This window comes from Gopherus flavomarginatus, chromosome 7, assembly GCF_025201925.1.
Source record: "Gopherus flavomarginatus isolate rGopFla2 chromosome 7, rGopFla2.mat.asm, whole genome shotgun sequence".
In the NCBI taxonomy this organism is placed as follows: domain Eukaryota; kingdom Metazoa; phylum Chordata; order Testudines; family Testudinidae; genus Gopherus; species Gopherus flavomarginatus.
Genome location: NC_066623.1, coordinates 87,736,208 through 87,748,734, shown reverse-complemented (window position 1 = coordinate 87,748,734; position 12,527 = coordinate 87,736,208). Strand labels below are relative to the sequence as shown.

At 42.6% G+C, this 12,527-nt stretch overlaps 1 protein-coding gene across 1 annotated transcript in view; it reads right to left on the bottom strand.

Moving 5' to 3' along the window:
* Nucleotides 1–5,495: 5,495 nt before the first annotated feature.
* The window catches only part of LOC127055289 (vitellogenin-2-like), a 40,108-nt gene continuing 33,076 nt past the window's right edge, over nt 5,496–12,527 (bottom strand). Inside the window, exons 30-35 of the mRNA XM_050962094.1 lie at nt 12,050–12,236; nt 9,476–9,570; nt 7,813–7,910; nt 7,572–7,731; nt 6,345–6,506; nt 5,496–5,688 (exon numbers count right to left, since the gene is read on the bottom strand). Of these exons, the coding sequence (XP_050818051.1) occupies nt 5,570–5,688; nt 6,345–6,506; nt 7,572–7,731; nt 7,813–7,910; nt 9,476–9,570; nt 12,050–12,236 (821 nt within the window). The 3' untranslated portion in view covers nt 5,496–5,569. The remainder of the gene's footprint in view (nt 5,689–6,344; nt 6,507–7,571; nt 7,732–7,812; nt 7,911–9,475; nt 9,571–12,049; nt 12,237–12,527) is intronic.

Below are 12,527 nucleotides of genomic sequence, written 5' to 3'. Positions count from 1 at the left end.
GCTTTGGTTCACTGAGGCCTAGATGTATGGCTAATGACACCAATAACTCCCTCCTTTGAGAATACTCAACAAACTTTTGGCTGAGTTTTCTCATACTTTGAGGACAAAAAGCGATTAAGCTCTAGGGAGCTGGGTTCATTAATGAGGGAGTATAGCGGGATTTCCTGGGGAAAGGGAGGTACAAATTCTGTGTAGGAATGCTTTACAGCAAGCAAACAAAAGGAGAGTAATGATACACAACACCACACCAGTGAGCAGGAGGCAAACAATGCCTCCCTCTAGTCCCCCCAGGTTGGGTAACCAGTCCCAGAGGGAATCAGAAATAGTGGGTTCCCCTTTTTGGGCCTTCCACTGTTCAAAAGCCTGTTTGGCTGACAGGATGTGCTTGTTAATATCCTGTGCGTTTTCTGGGACATAAGTACAGCATTCATCCCCTATAAGGGCGAACACCCCGCCCTGGGAAGCCACACTACCACCCAGGAAGTGTCCACGTATGTTTCCATGATCACAGATCAGATGGTATTTCTGATGCATCTGTAAGGACAGTGGGCCAAGTCTGGTACTCAAGATCACTCCGAATGGCCATCAGCTGGTCATTCAGGAAATCCCGAATTCCTAAACATACTAGATCCCACTGCAATGCCTTCCCAGCCTCAGTGATATTCAATACCATCTTTCCTTGGTGTAGTACTATAATACACCTGTAATTTAACTATTCTCAGGTACTTTCAAAAGGCATAGACGTTAATAGCATAGGAGGGAGGGTTACATTATTAGTCACTCTCCAGGACATAGGGCGCAGCCTGTAGAATAAACCCCAGGCTCCAATCAATACCACATTCCCAAGCATGGGTTCCACAAATGTCCTCCCGCCAGTGTATAATTCTTTGTTTCTTCACCAGGGTCAGTTCTTAATGTCCTTTCTAGTCATGAATTCCTGGACTTTGGCAATTTCTGAGTGTTACTTCTTCCTTCCCAAAACAGTCGTGGTTCAGCATCCTACAGGAGAGAGGTTACCAGCACATCACCCTGTAATGGTTTTGCTTCTTCTAGAAAAATCCAAAGGCACAATAGATGTGTCAGTTGAAAAGGGAGAGGTTACTAACACTTCACCTTGTACTTTTTCCCTAATGTCCAGAAGGCACAGTGGAGCTAGAAGGAGAAATAGGCTAAGCATCAATAGGAGAATTCTCCCGAGGTGGAGGGGTCTTTTTGCAGTGAGAATCATAGGTCCAAGCAGTCAGCCTTTGGCACGTCACAGCAGTGTTGGTAGTCAGCAGGACTTAATAAGCGCCTTTCCAGCGTGGAGCCAGAGCAGTCTTTCGTTGGTGGACCTTTACATTGATCCCATCTCCTGGTTCCAAGGAGTGGCAGGGCTGCTAGGGTCTTTGGATAGCGCTTCCTTACCTGTGAGAAAAGAAACCTAACACATTTCATTAGAGCTTGGCAGTGTTTTGCAAACCTTATAGCTGCGTGGGCAGATTCAAGCCCTCCTTTTCCTGGTTGTTAGCCAAGTCTTAACTGTGAGCAGTGTCCTTGAATGGAGTCAGTGTCTTATCTATAGCCTGAGCTTGCTAGCTAATTTTTTTTTCTGTTAACACATTCTGTTCTTTGTCCTTTTTCCCTTCTTGGCTTCTTTTAACCTGCAAAGGAACCTTCCACTTTTCACTTATACACCTTTTTCCCAACAATGAACACATAAACATTGTCATTATACAGCACATTAGTCTTATTATTCAATATATGCCACACACACCCTTTTACTAAAATAACCTTATTACAGAACTTTGGAGCAACAAGCTAGAACAAGCACACCCACTTTGAGGAGTTCATTCAATTCAACCTCTAGTCCAATAGCTTTCCACCATCCCCAGCCCCCTGGCTAGAAATCTGAGGTAGCCAGAAAGATCCCATGTACAGTATGGGGAGTGGGTTAACTTTTCATGTCTTTGCTTCCAAAGACTGTTGGTATGCAAATTTTAACAACAATTTTTGCAATTAACAATTTGGCCAATGAAGTTTCTTTTTCTTACTTAAGGAAATGCATTAGACTTTAGTATATCACATTCTCCTGATTTATCCAAACACTTTGTATTCCAAGTTGAACAAGACAAGTATCTGCATTTTAATTTAACCTTTTTGTTTGATTTTAAACTAGACTATTCTATAAAAATATTAAACACAACAATTCCGGCCACAAGACAAACACCACAAGATAGAACATAGAACACAAAACATAATTCCTATTGTGCCAGTAAATGCATGGTACTTTGAATGCTGTTCAGCTGGAATCAGTTTTCTCTGGTTATCTGAAAGACAAAAAAAACAGAGGTCTACCCCTTAGTCTAAGCCAGGCTTTCCCACTTCTATACACTGACTGCTACAGGGGACAGGACAGAAGGATCTCAATTTGACCTCAGAGCTTCCTCGCACACATGGCTTCCACTCCGAGGAATTACAAACGAAGGGTTCAGTTCCGCCCACACTCCTAACGCCCAAATGAACGGAGCAGAAAAATAACAGTAACCGGTTAAACAGAACAGAACCAGAACCAGATAGTGTTTCCTTATCCTGTTAGGGCTCACTTTTAATCATGCAGTTTTCAACATATAACACCAACAGTACCAAGCAAAGCAAACATAAAATAACAAGGCTAAAACAAAGAGATGGTGTAAATTCTTCAGGGCTTCCCCCTTCTTAATTGCTCACCAAACTGTGACAAATTTCTGTTACCAATCTATCCCTCTTGTCAGGTGATCAGGCTGACACTACAGGATCGTTGGGGAAAGATAAAGAAAACACACCATATAACTGAATTTTTAAAGCTCCATTAATAAAATAATAAAATAACAATGGAGAGTGTTGGGAACGCTCCCGCATCACTCAGGAAAACATTAATGCCCCAAGCCCGAAGCCTCTTTCATACTCACACACGTACGTCCAGACTGGCCACTTCTGTGTATAATGTTTAGAGAAAGGGGAGAGGTGGATGGGAGATTATCCTGTATACAGCTTGTCCAGAATTTCCAACATGCTTCCACTCTTGGGAGAGCTGTTCTTTTACACCCTGGAATCTCCTGCGGCGTCTCTTTCAGAGATTCCAGTCTAGGTCGGCTGCCTGTGGCTTCTTTGGTGTCACCAAGCCACACCGGCTCCGGGGTCACAAAGGCACACTGTTGGATCTTACTGGACAGTTAAGCTTTGCAAATGTAATCTCAGTTCTGTAACTTATATTGCCTTTGGTTCGCCTCTGTTAATTTTCCTTTTTCCACAGCCAGCTGGGGCCAAAAGCAGTTTTTCTTTGTACTTAGCATAGTCTGCGTTGATTCTTGACCTTGAACACAGAGCAACTTTCTTTTTATCCCTGGGCCAAGCTGAATTTCAAATTAACCCATTCCTTTCCTCAATAGACAAATTTGCTCACGCTGTGTCAGGGCTTTTTGGTGATTAAACGCTCCTCTTAGATGTATGATCTTATCTAGATTGAAGTACCTTCTAGTGGGCATTGTTAAGATGGATTTTCACACGTATAAATATTCCAATTCTCTAAATACCTGCAGGTTGTTGAACCATAATGGACATACATGTAATATGCGGGGGTACCCTTAGGGGGTGAGGTGGAATGTTTAGACTGTCCCCCACCCCTTTTCCACTTACACACACAGGGAGGGTGCCCTGTCCGCGCTAGCGGCTCATAAACTAAGGATTTTTCCCTACAGGGTACTCACACAGGAGAGGCTAACGAGGGTGGCCACGACTCTCCTACACCTCCCTTCAGCAAAGAGTGTCGGCTAGTCTCAAGGAGACAGCGCCGCTTACTCTGATTGCATCCAGTGAGATGATCAGACTGTCAAGAGCCCACAAGGAAAGGAAAGGGGAAGGGAAGATGGGTACACACACTCTTAGACCCGGGTAGCTTCCTCACCGGACGATGCCAGGCTGAGTCAGCCCACCATGGGTCGGACCTCCTAAAGATCCACTAGTTACCGGGCTTGCTTTAGAGTAGTCCTGGTCACGAGCTTTTGCTTCACAGGGTACTCTGGGCGTCTTCCAGTAACAGTCACTCACACTGGCCCCCAGTACCATTCTGCATCTGATCTTGCTTTTTAGCTACAACAGGGAGAGAGTGCACTAGGACATAGAGTCTCCCCTTTCTAGACAGGTCCTTCCTTTGTCCCTGCACTATCCCTAACCTGCTTTTGAATCCTTGCACTCCGCCAGACAGGGGGAAGAACAGGAGCTACGGTGGGGGATTTTTTTACAAGAGCTCTCCATACAAACAGCTTCAGAAGCTACCCGTTCACTGACAAAACAGGAGTAATTGGAGGATCGTGTTATAATTAAGTGATCCTTCCGGTCGTCACCTTTTCTGGTCCTCTAGTTGATATTGAGGCCAGTCTACTATACAGAACTTTTTCAGTTTATGCTTAGTCATTGGATCCGAACCAAACACCTTCCAATTCACTAGAATGCATTCTAGGGGTGTGCACCATGCTCTCCCCATTTTACTCTGTCTCTGCCCCATGCCGCAGGAAGACACTGGGCGTCCCCAGGTCCTAACAGACAAAGTCCAGACAACTGGACTGTTCCTACCTTTTCCAAGGGATCGGTTCCTCACCGTCGCCCACAACTGCTTCTCCACTACTCAAGCACGTTGCACCGTTGTGCCCTCTGGGGTCGGTCGAACTGTGTCTCCGCAGAGGCCCCTGGTGAAGTCACTGGTGTGCACTGGGCGTCGGTCGTTGCCACGATCCATTGACCTCCAGGAGGGATCCGGGCAAGGCTAATTTTAGCCTCGAGCCCACCCAGGGACGCCAAAATTGTTGCAGGCACAGAGGGTGCCCACGGCAAGCAACAGTGGTTCGTTGCCCAGAGTGCATAGCGCCAATAAACATACACCAGGGTGGAGAAGCAAGCAAAGTTTATTTGAGATCTCAAAGTGATGCAAGGAAACGAACGCCTCAAATCATGCACACCTACACAAGCGGCTTTTCCCTTTTTATAAGTTTTTTTTTCTCTTTCTTCTTTCTTCCCTCCCCCCTCCTCCTCCTTCCTCCCCCTGTCGCAGTTACGTAAGCGCAGGTGCATTAAGTAATCTTGGCCGCGGCAGCTCGTTAGTAAGTTTTCCTTCTGCAAGTTATCTTGTCCTTCTGCTAAAGGTGCACAGGCCTTATCACTACTGCTTTAGACCGCTTTTAACTGTGCTGCATCTGATAACTTACTGTTACACATTTCATTTCACAGCTGCTAGCTTTCTAGATCAAGTAGAGTTCAACATGGAGGAGCTTTGGTTCACTGAGGCCTAGATTTATGCCTAGTGACACCAACACAGTCAAAACATAAACCTGAACAACTGTTTTTAAAGTACAAATATTTATTAAGGGTATCCAGAATTGTTTTCAAAATCTGAAAATATTACATTGAGAAATCATTTTATAAAATAATTCAGTGTTAATAACTTTACTGTCTGAAACAAAGTAGCGTGTCCATGATTGCAGAGAATGAGTATGCATACATCAAAAAAACAACAACCCACCATTAGGGATATCTAACCCTGTGAATTGTCGTGTCATGCTGCACACTGTAATTGTTCACAGGAACACATTGTATGAGCATCCACTGTGTTCTCCAAATCCTCAGACTTCTGGTTTAACCTAATCTGTTCTTCATCAAAGCTGGCTGTGGAGTCTGAAAATAAGAAAATGGGGGGAGGGGAAGTGATGTGAAAGTTATTTGTGTACTTTCCGGGGACTTAAATGTGTTAATTCAAATGGATTATCCAGGATTATACAGTTTCAAAACCTGCATTTTTATTACTTGAAGTGTAAAGCAAACATCTCAAAACCCTAGGTCAAAGCAATACAAAACAAAAACAAAAGTTGTAGGAACCAGTCTTTATGCAGGTCCAACACCCACTGAACTCAATGAGAGTTTTGAATGCAGAAGGACGCCATAGTCAAGATTGTCATTTTAATTGGCATCATTATTTGGAATCTTATTTTTTTAAAAGACAGGACGCTTTTTAAAATCATTTAGGCTAGCTTCTCCTACCCTTCCCCATGTTGAAGTAACATGACTGTGCTGGTAGACTTTACTGCTTTTTTTTCTCCCTAAATTTAGGATTTGGGGCTTTTTTTCACATTAGAAATAACACATCTTCTCTTCTTTGTGCTAAAGGTTCTTGGTAAGCTCTTTGAAGAACATGAATAACAGTGTCACAGGAGGCTGTAGCCTGGACTGATGCATTTCCTCCTGTAGCTAATGGAGATGCTAAGTCTTCATGGAGTCTAACAATCGGACATGCATGATACACCCCTGAAAAGATATGGAGTTTTGAGACTTACCAGCTGGCACACAATGGAAGCCAACAAAGACAGGAACAGTTCTAGTTGCTGAACATCCTTTCACACAGCGCAAAACTGGCTCGACTGAATAGCACTTTGAGGCCACATTTTCAAAACCAACTGGCTTCTCAATTTTGATGAGTGTGCGCTGCAGTTTACAAGCTACAAGAAGTCAAATAATTGGATTTTAAAACATAAGCTCTAGAAAGCATATACATTTCCCCAACTACACCTGAGTATTACATAGATGAATCAGTGAAATCAAAGAGAACTAAACACACTAGATCAGTGATAAATAATATTTTAAATTTGCTCTCATTGAAGTTGATGGGAGTTTTACCATTGATTTCAGAAGGAGGAGGATCAGGCACTAAATTATGCCCTGAGGAATGCCAGTGGGATAACAACTGCATGTCTGTAACAAGAGGCTGTAACAGACCCAGACAGCTCAGAAAAGGTGTTATGCTTTGCAGGGTAGGGTCGCTCCTTTGAGCAAGTGTGATGCACATGCCTGACCTGCTCCTGGCAACATGGACTGACTGACTACATACTGCTCAACTTGGGGAACAGTTACATTCCTTTTCTTCCATGTCACACCCCCTTTGGCATAGAGGGCATTTTGACTTCTTGCTGGGGTGTAGCTGCTAATATACATCATAGCAAGATGTCATGTGCCCCCAATTTCTATCCCTTAAAATGTCCCTATCTAGCTCCTTATCAGTCTAGTGTAATTAGGAGAGAGAAACTTTATGTTTTTGATAGACAATAAAAACATGAAAGTAACAGAATACAAATCATCAATGAAGATATGCCCAATAAAATGATTATCTGCCTTTAAAGAATATCTGTTTTTTATAGGTGTTTACTGGTTCTAACCTGATTTACATTGCAAAAGTCATTTTTGTGTTTATAATATGATTTAACACACACACACACCCCTCATGTAGATGCATGATAAAAACTAACCTGTTATAACAATGCAACAACACAAGACCTTGCAATGAACTACCAATCTCAGGAAAATGTACTTTCTTTTATATGTAAGCACCAATCACATTGATAGTGAAAAGTGTGCACTAGCGGCAGATTGGCAGGTACTTTATTGTCCAGCTCTACCTTAGAACTTGGATCCAGTATAGCACATATATCTAAATATTGTAATTATTCTTGAAGCTATTCACTTGTCACTCATGGTAATAGCACTAATATATTTTAAAATCTTCATACCTCCAGCACAGGGCTCTTCTGAGAGAATCCAAGAATGAGCAAAGCTCACTGCATCTTTAGCTACATATCCACTAGGCATTTGATATTCCTGTTTACGCTCGCCATCATATTTTCCACAAATACCACATGTTTTTCCAGCCATCCAGAAACCAACTTGAATCTGTATGAAAACAAAGGAAAGGTCAATTTAAATGTTTACTTTATAAAAGTGAAAACACTAACAAAGAAAAAAGTACTGTACCTTAAATGTATGTCCATCATAATAAAGTTTATCTATGCCATACTCTGGGGCTTTTACTGACAAGCCTTCCTTCTCACTGCTGATCAGAATGTATGCCTCTGCAATATAACAGCAAAATGATCTTTCTTTGAAGGCAAAAGTCACCCTTTTAGAGCCTGATCCAACTCCCATTTAAGGAAGAGTCTACCATTAACTTCAATGGCATTTGGACCAGGCTCTTAATTTGGCAAGTCTCTAAAACCTCAGTCCTGAAATTGGATTTGCTAATGAGGACCTCAGCTCCTGTACAAAACCCCAATGAAGTAAAGGTGCCAAATTACTAGGGCTTTGTTAGGCTTTTATCCTGCAAGCAGGTCCAGTGAGGGTCTTTGTCAAGAGATCTGATTGCAGGATCAGGGCATAACACAGTAATTATTACATATTAAATCAATTTGAGAATAGCTGTTATAAAATATACACTGAATACAGTCAAACTGTACAATTCCTATAGTGGTGACAGTTGTTTATGGAGAGGAATGGCATGCCCTAACATTGTTATGGCTGCATGCCACAGAAAGAAGCCAATTTTTTAATATAATTTGTAGGAAATAGTTTTTAAAACAGCAATACCATCCATTTTAACTATTTAAGTGAGCCATTATTTGCTTCAAACAAACAACGCCCTCAAATCAGAAAACATAAATATTGGAAACTATAATAAAAAATATGGGATCAGATTGTGCCAATTGCCTAGAGTCCAGGCCATGCAGAACAGAAATGAGACAGAGCTAAAAGTGACCGCTGCTCTGGCAGAATCCCAGAGACACTTGGCAACACCTCCCAGCCCGCACGTTGGCCACTACTTTAGCCAAGATGCTGCAATACTGTAGCTGCTGTAACTCCATTGCTCCATTTCTACAAATAGAGCTGGACTAATTTTTTGTACAAAAAGCTTTTGGGGCAAAAAAATGCAGATTGGGCTTCACCAAAACATTTAACAAATTCATGTCAGTTTTGCCATACAGTTTTGGTCAAAAAAAAAATAAAATGAAAAAAAAAATTCTGAAAAAAATAAAAAAGTTTGGTTTCAACATTTTCAAAATGAAATGTTTTATTTAAAATTACCTTTAGAGTCAAAAATCTTCAATTTTTATTTTTAAAAAAATCAACAACGTTTACAAATGCTTGAAAACTTTTCGTTTTGGGTCGAATGAAAAGTTTCATTTTACCCAAACTGTATATTATAAACTTGGGGTGCAAGATTATGCAGATCCAATGTCCCTGTTCTTTGCCCATCTTTTTTGCTGACCTCCGAAACAGCCTTGGTGGAGCCACTGCAAAGAATCACAATGTGGCGTGCAGAGGGTGCACAGGCTACCCTGTACACATTGCTCTGTCATGGTCTATCTGTCCCCGGCCTACCGCCATTGGAATTCTTAAATTGTGCCAAGGGACTTGGTCTGGTTCTCCAGATCAGGGTGAATTTTATCCTGAGAGAGATCTGCAGAACCATGCTCTTAAATATTATTCCCCAGCCATGAGTTTGATAATATTGTTAGGTTTAAATTAAAATATTGCTGCTGCATCTATGGGGTTGACCCACCTGGTATGGTTCTCCCTCTTTCTTCTTCAAATATATAGCAGAAAATATTAAATGCAATATAAAATATGCTGTGTCACCTACCAGAATTAGATGTGTATGGAAGAATCTCTGCTGGGGTTTGAACACCATTGATCATCAGCTGGATGAGTCCATTTGAAGGATACATGTCAATCTCACTTTAAAAACAGAACAAAATGAATTTAAAGTAGGGGTGGGCAAACTATGGCCCGCAAACTACAATCCATCCCATCAGATGTTTTAATCTAGCCCTCAAGCTCCCACTGGGGGCAGGGTTGGGGGCTTGCCCCGCTCCACGTGTGCCATGGCTCTGCGTGGCTCCTGGAAGTAGCAGTGTGTCTTCCCTCCGGCTCCCATGCACAGGGGCAGCCAGGGGCACCACACGCTGCCTCTGCAGCTCCCATTGGCTAGGAATTGCAATGCGCAGATCTGCCTGGCTGCGCCTCCACATGGAAGCCGGAGTAGAGACATGCCGCTGCTTCCAGGAGCTGTTTGAGATAAGCGCTGCCCAGAGCCTGAACACCTGACCTCCTCCCATACCCCAACCCCCTCCCGCCCACTGAACCCCTCGGTCTCAGCCTGGAGCACCCTCCTGTATCCCAAACCCCTCATCCCCAGCCCAACCCCAGAGCCCACACCCCCAGCCGGAGCCCTCACCACCCCCCCAAACCCCAAACCCCTGTCCCAGCCCGGAGCCCTCTCTCGCACTCTGAACTCATTTCTGGCCCCACCCCAGAGCCTGTATCCCCAGCTGCAGCCCTCAGCCCCTCCCATACCCCAGCCCCCAATTTAGTGAGCATTCATGGCCCACCATACAATTTCCATACCCAGATGTAGCCCTCGGGCCAAAAAGTTTGCCCACCCCTGCTTTAAAGGAATGTTTCCCTTTTGTGCTACTTAACTCACAATTCCTAACCACTGTAGCTCTGACCCTGCAGGGTCCTGAGTTCCCTTATCACCCTGAAGTGAAGCACTCCAACACGCTATTGGAGATAAGCAGATACTTCTATAATAAATAAAGTGAGTTGATGGTGCTCCACATTCCACAAGAAAATTGGGTTCTCTGTGGCAAAATTATGATCTGCCCGATTATCTGAAAATACTGCGTATTGTAGCATTTTTCCCCAGGAAAAATATGTTTTAAAATTTTATTTAGACATTACATTTACCATAAACAGTTTAATTGCCCCAAAATATTTTAGCAATCATGATACACTGTTCATAATGTTTAAATAAGAATTTTTAACAAAGGAGCGTCACAAAACAAAACTGTTTCCTTATTAAATTACCACTTTAAAATTAAAAAATGATCCGTAAGAATGGGGATTTTCAGTCACTTTTTTCAAATGTTCACAAATGAGTTCACCACTCCTGAAAGGTGATAGCCTCTTTGAATTCCAGTGAGCGGTAAGCGGAGCCCACCAAACTAAAGGCTTACCCCCATCAGGTGGGAAAGGGACCCTAAGATCCAGGATACAAATGATTATTTGGGACAAAAAATGATAAAACCAGGAATGGGAGTGCAGGTCAAAGGTGTAAAACAAGGGCACTGTATGGGGACAGCGAGCAGAGAACCCCGGACAGCACCCACTGCTCTGAATGAGTACAAGGAGTCGGTGGATGTTTCCCAGAAGAACTCCTCCAGGCTGCATGAAATGACCAGGGAGTGGAAAAAGTCTCCACTGTCGCAGAGAATGCCCCCAGTACAAAAGGTGCTAGATCAGGAGTTCGCAAAGTGGGGGTCATGACCCCTCAGGGGGTCACAAGGTTATTACCTGGGGGGGTCGCGATCTGTCAACCTCCATTCCCAAACCCTGCGTCACCTCCAGCATTTATAATAATGTTCAATATAAAAAAAGTGTTATTCATTTATAAAGTGGGTCACACTCAGAGGCTTGCTGTGTGAAAGGGGTCACTAGTTCAAAAGTCTGAGAACTACTGTGCTAGACAAACAGACCTGGAGCCTGCAACCTTTAATTTTGCCACAAAACAGGTACAGCACACTGCAAGCTTCCCTATACTGCCCCCAGCTTATGCCTTATACTAGAGGAGACCACCTACATATCAAGGAAATAAAGGACAACTCTCCCATATTGTTTTTTGTGGTACGTAATTATACACACATTATAATATCAAACTTTTGTATTACAGTGTACAATTCTGCACAGTTGCTGCTGCAGTATAAGACAGTGTGTGTCCTAAATTGACTTGATAATGGCTGTGGAACATTAGCACCAAATAAGGAGTGGCCTAACAGATCATCTCTAAAATGAGAGAGTAGTTCAGTTTCTACATACGTTCAATCCTTGTCCTCCCTGCTGAGATTGTCAAGCAGGATGCTAACTAGTATAATTGCAGTCTTTGTATTTGCTCCCTAAGAACTGGACTGAGACAACCAACTAATTTCTCACAGTTTAATGAACAGCTGTCGGGTGGTAAAGATTTTTGGTTCGTACAAACCTCAATTGCATTTAAAAAAAGTGACCTCCGGGTGTAAAGCTCTGGGTTTCTTTCCATTGACTTCAATAGCCATTGGATGAGTCCTCTGCCATTATCAATCTCCATTAACCCTCTAGCTCTCAAATTTCCTTGTGATCATCTTAGCATCTAATTGCCACATTCTGTGGAATTACTTACTGACTGGCAAGTTTGATATTGATTGCTTTAAGGTCAGCAGACTCTTCAGCTTTCTTCATCATCACCAAGAATTTCAGTTCCGGGCTACAATCTTGGGCCAAGACATGGTAGCAATTTGCAGGCATCGAGTAGTTGAATTCAACTTCATTGAAGGTTGTGATCGTATTTTGGGAGACTGAACAATGACCTGAAAAAAAAGCCCACCATTAGTGAGCTTTTTTCATTTAGGTGTTCAAATGTACTAATTGTTTTTTTTTAATTGTTAGGCCAATTTCTGCTCTTGCCTGCCCAGCATAAATTCAAAGTAACCCCACTATATTGAATAATTTCATATTGGCTCCAGTGTGAGAGCAGCATTTAGCCCATTACTGCACACAAGTGAGCAGAAATATGACCATTATGAATACTGTGTAATAAATTCTGCTCTTACTTGCTCTGGTGCAATCCTATAAATTTGGTCTACTGACTTCAGTAACGT